This window comes from Rhineura floridana, chromosome 10 (genome assembly GCF_030035675.1).
Source record: "Rhineura floridana isolate rRhiFlo1 chromosome 10, rRhiFlo1.hap2, whole genome shotgun sequence".
NCBI classification, from domain to species: domain Eukaryota; kingdom Metazoa; phylum Chordata; class Lepidosauria; order Squamata; family Rhineuridae; genus Rhineura; species Rhineura floridana.
In genome coordinates, this window is record NC_084489.1 from 51,756,579 (window position 1) to 51,775,301 (window position 18,723).

The 18,723-nt window shown below is 43.4% G+C and overlaps 1 protein-coding gene across 7 annotated transcripts in view; it reads left to right on the forward strand.

Moving 5' to 3' along the window:
• Positions 1-325: 325 nt before the first annotated feature.
• The window catches only part of SLC25A13 (solute carrier family 25 member 13), a 155,656-nt gene continuing 137,258 nt past the window's right edge, over positions 326-18,723 (forward strand). Inside the window, exons 1-3 of one of the 7 annotated variants that reach the window (XM_061587748.1) lie at positions 351-442; positions 4,235-4,369; positions 6,549-6,829. In XM_061587748.1, coding sequence (XP_061443732.1) covers positions 6,812-6,829 — 18 coding nt within the window. In that variant the 5' untranslated portion in view covers positions 351-442; positions 4,235-4,369; positions 6,549-6,811. Of the gene's footprint in view, positions 443-4,234; positions 4,370-4,809; positions 4,825-6,548; positions 6,830-18,723 lie in introns of those variants that run through there. The other 6 variants (XM_061587746.1, XM_061587750.1, XM_061587747.1 and 3 more) reach the window with 6 other exon arrangements.

An 18,723-nucleotide genomic window follows, 5' to 3' on the forward strand; every position in this document is an offset into this window, starting at 1 on the left:
TAAATATATAGAGAGAGATCTATGTCACCACGAGACAGACGCATAATACGCAGCATTTCCTCTCCACGGGATGCAATAGCAGATTAAACTCCTTATCAAAATCTCACCTCAGCGCGTCATCCCCGGGATGGATCTGCCTGCAGGACCTAACTCCTATTTTATTTTCTTTGGCTGGCCCCCAAAGCGCACCTTCGCATCGCACGCTTCCCCAGAACAAACACGCGCTGCCCGGGAGGCCAGGCCAGAGGACACAGGAGGATCACGCGCGCTCCAGCTGACTCTCAGAGGTTGCTTTCAGCCAATGGGCGAGCGGCGGCGGCTCTTCCTCTCGGCTGATTGGTGCGTCAGCGAGGACACCGCTTGCCGCCGCCGGCGCCGCCGCCTTCCTTCGCCTAGCCAGGGAGAGGGGGCCGGCTGCTCAAGGTAAAGCATGGCTGCCAAGGTAAGTCATAGAGCCTGGCGCGGCGCGCAGAGACGGACGCGAATAGTTGCTGCTGCAGCGGCCGCGTGACTTGCTTGTCCGGCTTTTCTCTCTTCCTTCTCCAACCGCTTGTTGGGAGGGAAAAGACGGAAAGTTGCTAGCTTTGACCTAGGCCCTGTCCTTGGCGCAGCTTGGCCCGCTTTTTGGAACCTACGGACGGGGAAAGGCTAAGCAGAGGAAAGCAGGTCGTGCTGCTTCCGGGTCCTAAAAGAGAAGGAGAGGCCATGGGAGAAGGAAAAGGCATTTTCTAGCATGCAGTGCTCTTTCCCTGTTAGCCCAGGCAGTGCATGGTTCCGACAAGAGCTTTATGTCTAAACGGAGAGGTACCGGGTCTGACGGCTGGTTAGGGATCAGCAACCCTTCTGAATCATACCCAGAAGATCCAAATTACTTGCCCAGTGCCCTGTTTTTCCACGGTGGCCAGACAGATGCTTCTAGGAAGCTGACCAACAGGCCATGAAGGCAATAGTCTTCCTCTCCCACCAACATCTAATATTGAGGTATACTGCGCCTGAGCGTGGAGCCTCTGTATAGCCATTGGCAGACCCTATCCTGTCTAACCTGGAAGCTTGCTTTCCTCGCACAATGCTCCTGGAGGTGTTGGGACTTGCAGTGCTGAAATAAAAGTGTTCTGGGAGTGTTAAAGACACCTTCTTTTGTATTGTTGGTTTATTCACACCCAACGCTAGAAGTGGATTTTGGGGCTGAGGCCTATCTCAAAGTAAGTCTTGGCTGCCTGCAGTGTCTGTTCTGGGTTCAGTGGGGCTTACTCCCTAATAAGTTCCTAGGTTTGCAGAGCTGAAGTTTCTGTAAAATGCCTCTGTTTTATAAAATGGCTTTGAAGGCCCACTTCCACCTGCAGTCCTTCCAGTTTGCAAAGTATACTTGTCTCAGAAAAGGCCTTTTTTCCATGGTATAAATTCATTATGTACATTGATAGTAGCTATATAATATAGCTTTACAGCAATGGTTCTTAACAGTTTTTTGGGTCACAGACCCCACTGGGAATCTAATGAAAGCTATAGACCACCATAAATAAAGACGATTTATTTTATTGCATTGGAACTTTTTTTTTGTGCCTGCTTCAAGGACCCTCTGAAGCCTATCTGTGGACCTCTAAGCTCATGCTGGAGGAAGGGTGGGATATAAATCAAATAAATAAATAAGAACCCCTGCTTTATAGGTTGTTGAAACACAAGATCTAGTTTTTTTAAAAAATGACTGTCCCGGGTATAGTGCCTGTACAGTTTGGAGTGTTGAGACTGACACAAAGGTCACATTTATGTAAGGAGTTTGGTTTGAACAGTGATAGTCACCTGACTCTTTTTGAACATTTTCCAAGTCTGAAGCATTAGAAGTCTGGTTGTCAACCAACAGGAGAAATGTCTTAAAGGTGCTATATACAAAAAAGCTTTTTGCCAAAGTGGTAGTGATTTGTTCAAAGCTACAATAACAAGCTAGAAAATCTTGTGGTTAAAGAGGCCTTATTTTTCTCGCAGCCTTTTCCCTACAAATAGAATGTTTGACTGCAATGTATGTATGCATAGGCAGCTAAGCAAACAGAAAATAGTGAATATGTGAATTAAGTCAAAGGCCTTGCTTCACTGGGTAACCCATTCATACATGTAAACTGTCATGCACACAATGTACCACAGAGAAAGTTCTGTACATATTCACTTGCCATTCATCAAGTATATACCAAGCAAGTGTAGAGAAATCTAAGGCTATGTGGAGGTGAATCCTATTGAAATCAGTGGACTTGCTCCCATGTAAACAAGTTTGGGATTATATTATTAGTGCTGGTTGGCTTACACAGCAAATATTTGGGATGAGAATTGAAACACAAGTAGTCGGAGATGGGCAATTTGTTCATGACAGAAGAACTTTTCAAACATATTGTAAAAACCATATGGAGGGCATTTTGAAAATCAGTCTTGTACAGCTATAGACTCTGACACATTTCCTCTAGAGCTAAATATTTCAGATACTTACCCATTCTTGAAAAAAAAGCTTCCATAGTTGCCTTTGATAGATAGACAGGACATGTTAGGATGCTTCCCATTACAACAGCCCTGGAAGAATACGTGGTAGAAACACAGTAGGAGTTTGTGTTAATATGCATTCATTTCACATTGTATGTAGTGATCTTGCTTGCAAGAAAATGGCTTACAAATGCAAGAGGAAGCCTTGATTGGCTGTAACTTCCCAGCATGTTTGTACAGTGAACTGTACATGTATGATGGGACTAATATAATCTAGCCACAGAAAGCACACTGATTCCTACAGGGAAGAGTTTGTATATCTCTCCTTAATCCTGCAAATTCTTTTCTCTTCATTAATTAAAGCTGCAATCCTAAATACAGTACTTACTAGGAAGAAAGCCTCACTTAAACATAGTGAGCTGGATTGTACAACACTGAGTCAAATTGCGGCAGCAAGACCACACAAATGGGTGGGCCCCCTGAGAGGAGCTTGCAGCCGCTTTACTCCTTGCCTAAGCCAAGTTTGGCTTAGTACATTTTCTGAACGGAGACTTGTGGTTAAGCTCTCCCCTCACTAACCAGGACCTTAACCATGCCTGCCAATTCAGACAACACCCTAAGCCACACCTTGGCTATATGTGCCTCTCTGGGAGCCCGCACAGTCTCACTAAGCCATGTCATGTGAACATGGGACTTATTTCACAGTAGACATGTATAGGATTACACTGTAAATACTGAAGATTAGTCCCAAATGCATGAGAAGAAGTCAGCCTGCCCATTTTATTTGTGACTTGTGAATACATCACATAAAATTGGAATGAGTGTGACAGAAAGTATGGCAACACTAGTCGTAGAACTCAATGCAGTTTTCATACCAACTACTTCTTTGAGTCTGAGGTACCCTAGTTCTAGTAGTGATAACTTAGGCAAACTTTGAAGACATTTTGTTATCTTTTGTGTGAAGTAGTGATTTTTTTTACAGAAATGCACATCCCTTTTTGACTCCTGAATTTTCTGTCAAATTATGGTGAAAATGATTTTTACCTAGAATCCCAAGCTGTTCAAGATCATGAACAAGCTATCAATATTATGAGATGGACTTAAAAAAAATCACAAGCATGACCAACTTTGAATGCTTTCCTTTACTGTGCTATCTAAAACTTGAGGAATCATCCCCTTCCCTCCAAAAGCTCCAGTCCTATATTGATAGCACTTCTGGCATTAAATCAAACATGGTAGTCATTCAGAGTGCCAATGCTAAGCCAGTAGGGCTTGTACCATAGAAATGCAGGGATAGAGCGAAACCCTTCTTTAAATTTGTAGACAATGCCTTCTTGGACAATGGCATGTTTCAATCCAGTACTGGAAGTTCATTCCATGCTTTCCCTTCCCATCATAAATGCTAGATACTTTTGAATGAAAGCTAAGCTTCTCTGAGTTATTGGAAAAACTTTCTGACTGCTGAAGCTCTTAAATGCAAAGAGTTTGTATTTTAAATACATCCTCGGCAACCAACATGCTCAAAGTTGATTTTGTTTACAGAACTCTCACCACATTAATAAAATACTATACACATCCTCATTAGTCCTTTGTACTATAGAAATGCAGGCAGTGTTTTCCCTACAAATGTGTCAGAAGTTTAATAAACTGAACAGTCAAATTCTGCTGGAAGTTGCAGAAGGACACTGAAATAGATTGTATAGCAGGAGTTTGATTAGAGCCTGTTGGATCAGGCCAGTAGCCCATCTAGTCCATCATCCTGTTCTCACAGTGGCCAACCAGATGCCTGTAGGAAGCCCAGAAACAAGACCTGAGTGCCACAGCACTCTTACCTTCTGCAGTTTCCAACAACTGATATTCAGAAGAATACCGTCTCCGACTGTGGAGGAAGAGCATAACCATCATGGTTAGTAGCCATTGATCCTGCATGCAAACAAACCACTATATAAGTTGTCTATCTGTTTTTTTTAAAAAATATGCATTTGTAGCCTGCTCTGCTCCATGCTGTCCTAGGGTGGACTACATGCAGCTTAATACAATAAACCATGTAATGCACAAGCATTATTAGAGCATAAACTGTAGCAACAGCAGTCAGAAATAGCAACATCATTACAATGGAAGGGATGCTCTGAACTCATCCTCCACCCAAAAAAAGTCTATGTAAAAAGGTGCACCTTCCGGACTTCAAGATATATAGAATGATGAGGTCTGATGTTCCAGATGTGCATTCCACAACCTGGGAGCTACCACAGAAAAACTCAAATATGTGTGAAGATCCAGACCTAGTTGTGTGAAAATACTCCTCTGATGTAGCCCAATAATATTTTGTTTGTTTTTTCACTTCAGCCGAACAATGGATTGGTGAGTTATTGATCTATTTCCTGTGTCATTGATATTTTTTCTGCATTCGCCTGAGACCTTTCCTGTCTGTCAGCATCCTGCATGACTGCTTTTAAAAAAATATATTTATTTTTGCATACCTTCAGGCTCATGTACCCTTTTGAATACTACTACATTGTTCTTTTTATGACGTGTTTAAACTTTTCAGATTGTTCTCGCCCCCCAACACCCCCCACACTCTGATGCATAGACTATTTGAAAATGAATAGGGCTTTAAAAATATTACAGAGTTGCTAGCATCAGTATTTTTTTGAGGCCTGGTGTAGAAAGATTTCTGGATACCCTGGCAGCGAAATACTATAGATATTTCCAGCCCTGAATTTTACACACCAAAATGTATAATATATACTAGTAGCAAACTCATTCTAGCGTTGATCCTTATGTACACAAAACATCTCTGTCACCAAAGAAAGAAGATGAATTGACAGGCTTGGGGGAATCCCAAGGTTTGCAGATTTACACAACACTTTAGGGAAAAAACCCTAAAGAAAGGGGGAATTACAAAACAGCTCATTGAGGACCAAGCATGCCTAGTAGCCACAGAATGCAGTGTGTCTGTTGATAAAAAATGGAAAGCTGGGACGGGTGTGTATGACAGGAATGAATGGAATATCCTAGAAGAGAACAATTAACAAGAACATTCCCCATTTGTTGTTGTTGTGTGCCTCCAAGTCGACTACGACTTATGGCGACCCTATGAATCAGTGACCTCCAAGAGCATCTGTCATGAACCACCCTGTTCAGATCTTGTAAGTTCAGGTCTGTGGCTTCCTTTATGGAATCAATCCATCTCTTGTTTGGCCTTCCTCTTTTTCTACTTCCTTCTGTTTTTCCAAGCATTATTATCTTTTCTAATGAATCATGTCTTCTCATTATGTGTCCAAAGTATGATAACCTAAGTTTCATCATTTTAGCTTCTAGTGATAGTTCTGGTTTAATTTGTTCTAACACCCAATTATTTGTCTTTTTTGCAGTCCATAGTATGCACAAAGGTCTTCTCCAACACCACATTTCAAATACGTTGATTTTTCTCTTATCAGCTTTTTTCACTGTCCAACTTTCACATCCATACATAGAGATCGGAAATACCATGGTCTGAATGATCCTGACTTTAGTGTTCAGTGATACATCTTTGCATTTGAGGACCTTTTCTAGTTCTCTCACAGCTGCCCTCCCCAGTCCTAGCCTTCTTCTGATTTCTTGACTGTTGTCTCCATTTTGGTTAATGATTGTGCCAAGGTATTGATAATCCTTGACAAGTTCAGTGTCTTCATTGTCAACTGTAAAGTTGCATAAATCTTCTGTTGTCATTACTTTAGTCTTTTTGACGTTCAGCTGTACTCCTGCTTTTGTGCTTTCCTCTTTAACTTTCATCAGCATTCGTTTCAAATCATTACTGGTTTCTGCTAGTAGTATGGTATCGTCTGCATATCTGAAATTATTGATATTTCTCCTTCCAATTTTCACACCACCTTCTTGGTCCAATCCTGCTTTCCGTATGATATGTTTTGCCTATAGATTAAACAAATAGGGTGATAAAATACATAGCAACATTTTATTGTGGGTCCCACTTGGATTTACTTACAAGAAAATCTCAAAATGTGGCTCTGCTGATGGAAAGCTCTTTGGTTCAGCAAGCTAAAATGGAGGGAGCTGATTTTTGCCAATTTCTTCTTTCCCTGCAGTCTTTCATGCCACCTACCATGCTGTTCATAAGAGTCCCCCAAGCCTCTGGAGCAGATTTAGAGGGCACAGGGAGGCTGCAGAACGAACAGGGGAGCTGGATAAATTGCCTCCTCCACTCTGCTAACAGAAGTCTTCACTGGATCAGAAACCTTCTGTCGGTGGAGACCACAACTGAGTAAAACTCACCGGAACTCCTCTAGGGTTATTCTTAATAAGATAATGAAGATTATTCAGTCTTAATTGGTGATCTATTGACTGCACCATGTATATTGCTTGCAAGGTACTGGGAAAAAAAAATTACTGAAATCTAAAGAGGATTGGATCAGGATAAATGCGTGTCTAAATTGGCATTGTGAAGAGATGAAGAAAGAGATGTTCTTCATTTTTGGAATAATGGCTCCCGTTTATTGGAATAAGGTTTTAAAATGTAAAAAGTAGGAAAAGCTGACTGTAAGCTTTCCTGAGAATTCGTATTTCTGTGTTGTTATCCTTTTAGTGGGCTCTGTGGACAGAGCCTTCTCAGTAGTGGCCTCTTGGAAGGAATATTATTGGCCCCTGTCACTTGTATTTAAAAAGGCTTTGAAAACCCATCTATTTTGAATGGCTTTTAGTTTATAAGTTTCAGTTTAGTTGGCCTCTTTACTGGTGTGACTCCGGAAATGTTTTTGTCCCATGGTTTAATTACATATTAATGTATGGTTGATTTCTTGTATTTTTTTGAATTTTGAAATTTTATTAAAAATATAATGCTTAAATTTCATTTGCGGTCTTGGATGCGTTTGGTCCAGAAAGAAGACTTTAAAAATATTTTAATAGAGTATGTAATCTTAAAAAAGACAAAGTCAAATTTAATAGTGATATCTTACATAGAATAAACCTACTGAAATCAATGGACATGTTAGTAATGTCTGACTTAAGTCCATTTATTTCAGTGGGTCTGCTCAGAGTAGTACTTAGCCAGATACCACCCTTATAAAGTTGTAGTCAAATAGACAATAGCATTGTTTTTAAAGGTAAATCAATGATTTAGCATTAATTTCAAAGCTTGTGAATTGCAGCATGAATTATTAAGTCTATAAACCACCAGAGGGTATAGGATAGATTTATAAATAAGCCCACAAACATTCCTAGCCTGGGAATCAAAAGTGTGCTTGTCTGCTAAGGGGCCACTAGCCTGTGTTTTCATACTGACTGCAGAGGAGGGAAAGGCCCTTCTCACCCAGGGTAGAAGCATAGTTGTGGTGCCCCAGTTATGAAATACGCTTTCTTCAGAGGCCCAGGTGGTGCCAAGGCTGGCTCATTTTGCCACCATTTGAAACCTGGCTTTTTATACTGGCATTTGTATTGTATTGAGGGTAATCTAGTATTTGACCTGCTTGTGCTCTTTGTGGATATTGAGTGTTTTAAAGATTTCATGCTGAATATGACTTATGGATTATTGTGGTTTTAGATGTTCCAAGAATTTTTGTATCCCACCCCAAGATGGACTGATATGTAATTGGTTAGAAATATTTAATTAAATAAATAAATGCTAGCTTCTTAGCAGGCTAGTGAAATAAAACACCAAGTGCACGGATGATTGAGCAATCTGTAAAAAAAAAACCCCACACACACTGGTTGTGGAGGAAAAGAATTCCAGATTGTCTGTAGCTAGCATGGAACGTAAATGGGTTGATAGAACAACTGCCCCTGCTCCATCAGCCTGCTCACTCACTTGTATGGAATTCCTGGTCACCTGTGGCAATCAGACAAGTGAAATACAAGACTGATATAGGAAGATTCTTTTCTGCAGAATCCAGTGCAATGTCTCAGAGCTCCTGTAAGCAGTATTCTGCTCTCACCAGCTTCCTTGGAGGAAAGGAGAGAGAAGACATTTGTGAATGTGATGTGCCATTTATATTACTGGAACATTGTGCAGGAGAACTTCCTTATTAGCTGTGTCCTTAAACCTCCAGATTAAGTTATATGCACCAAACCATCCAAAGCTGTACTTTGTATTCATATTTGATTCTAAAATGTATATCTCATTTTTCTGTGCCAATACAAACTCAAGGCAACTTACAATATTTTAACAAAAAATGAAATACAATAAAAGTAGCAGATAGTAGACAGTAAAAATACATACTACTGAAAGGCCCTAACCAAAAATGCCTGCTGAAAGAAAACTGTTTTAAGAGAATGTTTTAAAAAATGTGAGCTGTGAAAAGCTCAGATGTACATCTCTGGGCAGGTAGTTCTACAATCAAACAGGCCTTTTCTTTTGACCCCACCAGCTGAACCTTTATCAGAAGGAGGACAACAGAAAAAGCAGAGATCTTAAACTGGTTCATACAAGAGGAGGTAAAGTGTAGAATTTTAGAGATGGAAGGGACCTTGGAGTCATTTAGTCCAACCACCTGCTCAATGCAGGATGCAACTGCAGCATCCCTGACAGATGGCCATCCATCTTCAGCTTAAATATCTCCAGTGGGGGAGAGCCCACCACTTCCCAATTATATGTTTGTTAAACCTGCATTATTAAGTACTCAAAAGTACCTTGTGCAGTATGTATGCCTGCTGTTGCATTGTATATCACAATAAACCTTTGCATTTGTACCTATGATTTACACAGATTATGATGGTATATTTTGAAAATTTATAACATGAGTTGCACAACACAGTCTGCTAAAGGGTAGAGGAGGAAAGGGAACTTCCTCAGCCCTTAATGCACACTGGCCTAGCTCTGGTCTGGAGATCGTGAGTGCAGCTGCATGTTGCATGCTCTCACCTGTGCTTGTGGAACTTTTAGAATGAAGGTGTGAACTTGATGGGGACACCCCATTTTCTGTCTGGCTGATGATAGCCTTGCTTTGAGAGAGAATGCTACTGTTCTTGTAGTGGTCTTTATTTGGACTGCCACCACAAAGTTTACATTAGCAGATATAAGTATATGGCGACTAAGAATAGATTTATGCGCCTGACTTTCTCTCATCACACTGTGATTTTAAAAACGCATTGTGCAAAGAGTGACACATTGAACTGCTTGTTTTTATAGACCTGCTGTGTCTCATCTGAAAAGCCTTGACTTGTGTGTGTGTGCGTGTGTGGAGAGAGAGAGAGAGAGAGAGAGAGAGAGAGAGAGAGAGAGCTATTATTAAGTAAGTCATTCTTTTCAGCTTTTGGGTAGATTTCCTTGGTACTTTTTACAAATTTGCTATTGTGCACAAAACAGGGAATGCATAGGGCTGCCTTATAGGTTGTGCCAAGGAGTTGTGTATCATAAACTCTTGAGGTTTTTTCAACTAAGTCCTACTCAGGGTGGACCCATAAAATTAATGATGTTAATTTTACGTTAGGCATGCCTATTAACTTCAATGGATCTATTCTGAGTAGGGCTAGCATTAAATACCATCCATTGCTTTGATTTTATCTAATGCATGATACACATTTATGTATACATGGCCACATCTGCACTATACATTGAAAGCACTATGATACCATTGGGTTCCTGGGAAGAGGGACTAAAAACCACTCTGGGAATTGTAGCTCCATGGGGGGTATAGGGGTCTCCTAACAACTCCATCAGCTAGGATTCTTTGGGGAAAAGCTGTGAATGTTGAAGTGCTATCACCCTAGGTAGAATTCTCTATTCCCCCTGCACAACTTTTAAAGATACAGAAGACCTCTTGGTTGCCAGGCCCAGCCTCCAAGAGGTCTTCTGTATCTTTACAAGTTGTGCAGGGGGAAGGGAGAATTCCATCTTGTGGTTTTTTCCATTACAGGGTTGCAAGAACACCTGCACTTGGCTCACTTTCTCTTCTCCTAAAGATACAGGATCAGTCTCAGGCCATGGACCTGGCAGCCTTAGTGCGGATAGTTGTTAGGAGACCCCTATTGCTCTCACAGAGCAACAATTCCCAGAATGGTTTAACAATAAATCCCTCTTCCTTGGGAACTCCGGGAATTGTAGCTCTGTGAGGGGAATAGAGGGAGAGCCCTTAGCAAACGACACTTCCCAGGATTCTTTTGGGGAAGTCTTGACTGTTCAAAGAGGTATGATACTGCTTTAAATATATAATGCAGATGTGGGCCTAAATCTGTGTATAATTTCTATGAGAATAGCAGATGCCAAGCTACAGTTGGTAGACACTATAAAATAAAGTGTATTATGTATGCTATTCAGATGTGCGAGACAGTTTGTTTGAACATATTTTGATTCTTTTTTTACATTTGATGTCTTTGTTTTTATGCTTCAGGGTATGTTACTATGCTTGATCTATAGACTGTACTGTGTCTACCATATGTGCCCTCCCAAGCAAGCAGCTTTCTCTTACCCTGCTAAAATCACACCGAAGTGATAGTTTAGAGCAGGGATGGGGAATGTTTGGACTTCCAGATGTTGTTGGACTCCAACTCCTATCGGCCCCAGCGAGCATGGCCAGTGGTCAGGAATGATGGGAGTTGTAGTCCAACAACATCTGGGAGGCCAGAGACACGTGGTGAGTGTTTTTGTTTTGGTGGGGAAGGACATCTGACTCTCTTGTATTGTAGCAAAGGAATGTTCACCATGACCTGAACTTGAGGTACTAAAACGTGCTAGGCTTGCTCCCATCTCACAGCAGAATTTCAGTTGCATAATTGCATTACTGCAAGAGTCCTACCTGGGTTTTGCCATGATCTGTAGGTCTTTCAGTAGCACAATGCCTAATCCTGTCCAGGTATTGGTGTTCGTTGCAGATTGAGTGTAGAGATTGGCCACTTAACACTTAAGGCCTCAGGAGACACTAAAACCACTTTTTATTTTGGCAGAAGTACTTCACTAAAAATATTGTTGGGATTGTTGGTCAAAAAAAATTGAATGGGTGTAGGGATTTTGTCACACACAGGGTCTTTTAAAATGTTTTATGCGGAAACATAACTCTGTAATGTAAAAAAAAAAAAGTACCTGTTATCCAGTAGAGGATATGGGTCATTAGGGAGAATGGGACACTGCCCCACCAACCTCAGTCTGCCTTCAGCCAGCCCCCATCTGCCTACCATTTTACTTACAATCAGTCCAGGGGGTGATGCCACCTTTCCTCCCTCCTCCTTAGTTTCAGTGTTGCCCTTGTACAACTCGGCAGAGAGGAGGCCGTTGACAAAACTGGAATGAGTTGGCTCTGCCTGTCATTAGCTGTGGCTCCACTTACCGTTGGTCTCTCTGTCTTTCACCTTCCCAGTCCCACTGGGCACCATGCACCACTGCTGTTATCTCTTTTACATTTTGTTTTCTTTAATTAGCAATGTTAGTAGTTCCACACAGAGTGAGAAGCTTGAGAACTCTCATGTTAATGCCTTGTGTATCAAGTTGGTCATATGGAAGCTGATGTTATCAGCTGTCTTTTTATTATCACCCCCCTTTTTTTTGTAGTACTGGATTGCCCCTCTCCCCACCTCATTACATTATCCAGATATGAAAATCACCTCTAATCTAGCCAGTTTTGACTTTGACTTTCTCTGGCAGTAACATAAGTATATGGTATGAGTAACACTGAAAATATGCCTGCAGTAAGCAAAGCACAAGTTCTAAGATTTTGTACTAGAACGTCTGTTAGGAATATATGTTTTGCCCCAGTTTGGAGTTGTGTGGGGCTGGGGATAGGCCAAATTGAGAAATGGGAAATGATGGACAAGTGAATCGGGTAAATGTAGGCCCTGGTGGGTGACACTTTCAGTAAGCCTCCCTGTGCCTCACCTGCCCCATAAAGTGGGTCACTGGCAGTTGGGGTGACAGTTAACAGTCCAGGAGCAGGGAACCAATATGACCAGGGCCCTTCAGTTTCTCACCCTAGTAAATAGGATTATAGCCCAGTATTCTTACTCTGAATACTCCATTAGAGAGGGACCATAGCTCAGTAATAGAGAAAATGCTTTGCCTGCAGATAGCCCCACGTCCAGTGCTCAGCATCTTCATTTATAAAGATCAGGTAGCACAGAGATGGGGAAATGTTTTCAGATGAGGGCCGCATTCCCTTCTGGGCAACCTTCTGGGGGCCATATGCCAGTGGTGGGTGGGGCCAGAAGCAAAAGTGGGAAAGGAATGAAACGTTTCACTAGACTTAAAAGGGCATTAAAATTAAAAGGGTGTTTGTACAGTGGGCTAGATTCGTCACACTAACACATCCGTCGCTACCCTCCATCCAGGCAATCAAGAAGTACGATGAAAGGATAAGGACGCATTCCAGCCAGCCACAAACACTTGGGTGTGTGTGCAAAGTTGGGCCAGGAAGGAGTGTGGCTTGGGAGAGTGTGTGGCCTGATGAGAGTCCTGAGGGCCACATAGAGAGGCCTAAACGGCTGCATTTGGCCCCTGGACCTGAGGTTTCCCATCCCTGAGATAGCAGATGATGTGGACTACTTGTCTGTCTGAGACCCTGGAATGCTACCCTCTGTCAGATTAGACAATATTGGGCTGAACAAATAGAGCTGGTGTAAGGTATCTTCTTGTATTCCTATATTCCATTAAAATCACTGGGACAATGTCAAGATAATGTGTTTAGTAATATAGTGTTGGGATGGTCTTTTCAAGGAATACAAATGCAATTTAAATTTCTGCTTCATACTTGTGTTTGAAAAGTATCCATCCATCTCAGTCATTTCCTTTGATATCAAGCTGCACTGGTAGAAGTAGTTTATTTTGGAATAAAAGAAATTGAAACTGCAGCTTTGTTAAGACACTAAAAAGAACACTGCCAGTACATTTTTCATAACATTTTAAAATAATTTCATGCTTTATACATTTCCTTAGAAGCACACAACTGAGTCATATACTTTACCAAAAATGTTACTTTGGCCTGCATAAATGGTGGTGAAGTAGGATAAAATTGCTCAGAAGAAGTAGGTTGCTGGCATTTTTCTTTTTAAAAAAGAAAACAAGAAAATAACACTTGGGAGTGTGGGTGGACATATGAAATTGATGAATTTTTAAAAGATGTACAAAAGAGAAAAATGCATAAGCAGTGTCCCTTTAAGTTATAACTGGCAAGTAGATTATAAATTTTGGAAGAGATTTACCTGTTGCACTTGCTCACTGGAATAAGAAACATTTCCCAGATTTTGATAACCATGTTCATTTCTGCAGACAAGGGTGACCTTGACTTGATTTGGAAGGAAAAAGTTGAATACTTTTAATAATAATAATAATAATAATAATAATAATAATAATTTAATTTGTGGGTTGCCTATCTGGCCAATGGCCACTCTAGGCGACATACAATTTAACAACAATACATTACATCATAATAAAATACATCATAAAATACAATATAACAATAAAACAATAAAACAGTTCCAGTACAGAGTAGTAGGCTATTGGTCGTAAAAATTTAACCCTCCCCGTAAGTCCCAAAGGCCTGTCTGAAGAGCCAGGTCTTCAAAGCTTGGCGGAATACATTCAGGGAAGGGGCATGTCGAAGGTCATACGGGAGGGAGTTCCAGAGAGTGGGGGCCGCCACTGAAAATGCCCTCTCTCTTGTCCCCGCCAACCTAGCTGTTTTAGTTGGCGGGATTGAGAGAAGGTCCTGTGTGGCTGATCTTGTTGGGCGGCATGGTTGGTGGCGCTGGAGGCGCTTCATCAGATAAACTGGGCCGAGACCGTATAGGGATTTAAAGGTTAATACCAACACCTTGAATTGGGCCCGGAAAATAACTGGGAGCCAGTGTAGATCGAATAACACTGGAGTGATGTGTTCCCGGCGGCGACAGTTTGTAAGTAGTCGAGCCGCAGCATTTTGTATAAGTTGTAATTTCCGGACCGTTTTCAAGGGTAACCCCACGTAGAGCACATTACAGTAATCCAACCGAGAGGTGACCAGGGCATGTACCACCAGTGGGAGCTGATGAGCAGGAAGGTAGGGCTGCAGTCTACGAATGAGGTGTAATTGATACCAAGCTGCCCGGCTCACTGCCGAAATCTGAGCCTCCATGGACAGCTTGGAATCAAGAACAACCCCAAGGCTGCGGACCTGGTCCTTCAGGGGCAATTTCACCCCGTCGAACACCAGGTCAACATCTCCTAGCCTTCCCTTGTCTCCTACGAGTAGCACCTCAGTCTTATCAGGATTCAACTTCAGCCTGTTCCTTCCCATCCATCCACTCACGGATTCCAGGCACTTGGATATGGTCTCCACAGCAGACTCTGGTGAAGATTTAAACGAGAGATAGAGCTGGGTGTCATCCGCATATTGATGACACTGCAGCCCAAATCTCCTGATGATTGTCCCCAGCGGCTTCATATAGATATTAAATAGCATGGGAGAGAGGATAGAGCCCTGTGGCACACCACAATTGAGAGGCCAAGGGTCTGAAACCTCCTCCCCCAATGCTACCTGTTGATGCCTGTCGGAAAGAAAGGAATGGAACCACCGTAGTACAGTGTCTCCTATTCCCGATTCCTCCAGGCGATGTAAAAGGATACTGTGGTCGACAGTATCAAAAGCCGCTGAGAGATCGAGGAGGACAAGAAAGGTGAATTCTCCCCTATCTAATGCCCTCCTCATATCATCAACCAGAGCGACCAATGCTGTTTCAGTTCCATGTCCAGTCCTGAAACCCGATTGGTATGGATCCAAATAATCCGTTTCATCCAAGTGTGTCGACAACTGATTAGCCACCACTCGCTCAATGATCTTGCCCAGGAATGGTAGGTTCGAAATTGGGCGAAAGTTATTCAAAACTTGGGGATTCAAGGAGGACTTCTTTAAGATGGGCTTTACAATTGCCTCCTTGAGTGCTAATGGCATTACACCCTCCTCCAAGGATGCATTGACCACCGCCTTAATCCCCTCGCCCAATTTTTCTTTGCAGCTCACAAGGAGCCACGATGGGCAAGGATCAGTTAGACAGGTGGTAGGCTTCACAGTCGAGAGCACCTTGTCCACATCCTCAGAAGGAAGAGGTCAAAACCGATCCCATTTGACCGGATTGCAACTGGCCAACTCTGTTTCATTTACTGTGTCCACGGCGTACGGAATTGAGCTCCGTAAATGTTCGATTTTGTCGGCAAAGTGCTTTGCTAATTTGTCACAGGAGGCCTTAGACTGTTCCAAGGGTTCCTGAGCAACTGGACCGACCAGGCTTCGGACCACTTGGAACAACCTCCTGGGACAGCACTCTGCGGACGCAATAGAGGCAGCAAAGAACCTCTTCTTTTCTGCCTTTATTGCCACTTGGTAGGCAGTTACTGCTGCTCTAACCTGTGTCCGGACATCTTCGTGGAGTATACCAAGGTGCTAACTGAGTTCTGTTCAGGGGGAGAGGACGTTTCGGCGCCATGCGGTCCAGAGCCCTGGTGATCCCCTCATTCCACTCCATCACCAGGGTATCGACCGTGCAGCCTTCAGCAGGTTCCAATTCCCCAAGCGCAGTCAGGAATCCTTCTGGAACCATTAGGCGTCTGGGGCGGACCATTCTAATAGGTCCTTTTCCCCTACGGAGGGTGTGTGGTATCGAGAAGTCTATATTTACCAGATAGTGGTCTGACCATGACACAGGGGTGGAAGAAGCCACCCCCAACTTCAGAACACTTCCCTCCCCTCCCAGGACAAATATAAGGTCGAGGGCATGACCGGCTACATGGGTGGGCCCAATATTACTAAGGTGCAGTTCCCAGGAAGCCATGGTTTCCAGGAAATCCTGAGGGGCTCCTACGAGAGTGGTCTCAGCATGTACATTGAAGTCCCCGAGAATTAACAGCTCTGGGGACAGCGCACGTACAGCCGAGACCATCTCTAGCACCTCGGCCAGGGAGTCTGCTGTGCAGCGGGGTGGGCGGTACACAAGCAGGATCCCCAAACTGCCCTTCGGGCCCAACCTCCAGTACATGCAGTCAACAAACTTAGTCCTATGAAGAGGAGGTCTGGTAAAAACTAGAGACTCCCGATAGATGACTGCCACACCCCCTCCCCGCCTTCCCACCCTCGGTTGTTGTGCATAACGGAAACCCGGCGGACACATGGCCTCAAGAATGGGAGCTGAGGCCTCATCCAGCCAGGTCTCCGTAATACATGCCAGGTCTGCTTGCCCATCCAAGATTATATCATGGATATGCAATGTTTTTTGTACTACAGACCTGGCATTACACAACAACAATCGAAGGTCGGTAGGAATCCTGCATCCCCCAGTTGTCGTCTGGTTCTGAACAGACCCGGAACATGGGATGGGTATTACACATCTATCCCGTGTTCCCCTCATCTGGCATGGTCTGCCAACAGTACCATTCCAACGTCTGCCGCCCACTCTTTCTATAGTTTGGCCCCTCACCCTCCCTGTCACATCCCCCCCTGACTTGCACATGCCCCTGTCCCTGTTCGCCAATCAGACAGGCCACCCACCCTAAAACAATAATGAGCCGGAGACCCACCTCTAACACTCTGATACTGCTAAATTAAATTTAAATTAAAATTAAAAATCATTACAATTCCCCACAACCACACATCCATACATCCCCACAGTCAAAATCAGCCCAAAATCAACACAAGTAGTCCTAGTCTTGGCAGTGGTGGCAATAATAAAGATGACAATCTTCCTTCGGTTGCTGGGCCACACCCAGAGCCTGGCTGCCCTCCGCGGCGCTCCCACCGCCGCCGGACCGATGTCCTCCACGGCTCTTCTACGCTGCCGCCCCGACCGCTCTCCTGGTGCCTTACACCGAGACCAGGGCCCGGCTGTTTTCTGCGGCGCTGTCACCACCGCCAGGCCGTTACTCTCTACAGCCCTCCACACCACAGGCAGGGGGAGCAGGCTAGGTGCTCTCCCACCACCACCTGGCTGATGTTCTGGCCGTCCGTCACACTGCTCCCTTACTGCCACCAAAACCAGACCCTAAGGTAGGGGGGATGGCCATAAAGGGGGGTGGGCTTCTCAGCTCAACACTACCCCCCTCTTATAGTCCCAAAAGGTGTTAAAGGGGGATAAACTTGATGTTACAAAAGCGGCTTACAGAGCTCTAAGTAGAAGGCAAATAGAGTGTTGTAGTTCTCTCTCCCCTCCCAACTGTTCTTAATGCTGATCTGTAGGCTAGAGGCTGCTGCTGGGCTGCTGGGTGTGAGAGGCAACCAAACGCTGCAACTCTCTCTCTTTCTCAGCTGCTCTCAGTGTCGTTCTTGTAATTTCCAACTAAAGCTGCCAAAACAAGTTTGTATTCCATTCACATACCTCCCCTTGAGAAGATGATAACAGCCCACTCCTAGGCACAGTTCCAAACACAGATGCCCTCGTAAAAGAGGAGCAAAAATGCTGTCCGGAGCAAGACAATCCCAAGGTCAGTCAATAAATTCTATGCAAGTCAGTTCAAGCAAGCGGATAGGCAGGGTGGCTATGCAAAACACAAAAATAGCAGCTAGATGAATAAAAACAGCTAACTTAGTTTCTTGGCAGGCAAAGAGGCAGAGCTCTTGACGAGATGTCTTCCTGGGTCGCCATCTTATCAGACTCCTCTGTTTATTGTGAGTAAATGTTCAAAAGACTTTGCCCAAGAGTCCAGCCTGAAAAGTTCTCATGACATGAGACAGAAAATCCAAATAGCAATTCCCATCCACAAATTTAGTAGCACGGGATATAATCTACCAGGATTTTTTTCCCTGGTGGATTACAGCCCATGGGTCAGATCTGTCTTGTTTCCTTCTTTGCTTCCCTAATAGCACTCAAAATCTATCACCTTATATGGTCTCCTTATGTTGCCTCATATGTGGCCTTCTTTGACAGCAGCCGAAAACATGTGGTGTTGCTGATATTTTGGTAGTGTCCCCTTAGCATGTCATTGCTCGGCTTATTTACATGTTAAAAGTGTGATCTGATTTGGGTGATAGAGTACGGTCCCATCTGGACTATACATTTGAATCAGTGTTATACCACTTTAAACAGTCAAAGATTCCTGGGTAGTTCATTAAGGATGCTGAGAGTTGTTAGGAGATCCCTATTCCCCTCACAGGGCTACAGTTCCAGAGTTCTCTGAGAAGAGGGATTGACTGTTTAACCACTCAGCATGTTGTAGCTCTGTGAGGAAAATAGGGGACTCCTAACAACTCTCAGCACCAAACAACAAGTTACAGTTCCCAGTATTCTTTGGGGGAAGCCAGATCTATTTAAAGTGATATGATACTGCTCTAAATGTATAGTGCAGATGGCGCTGACTTTTGATTAACCAAATTTTATAGT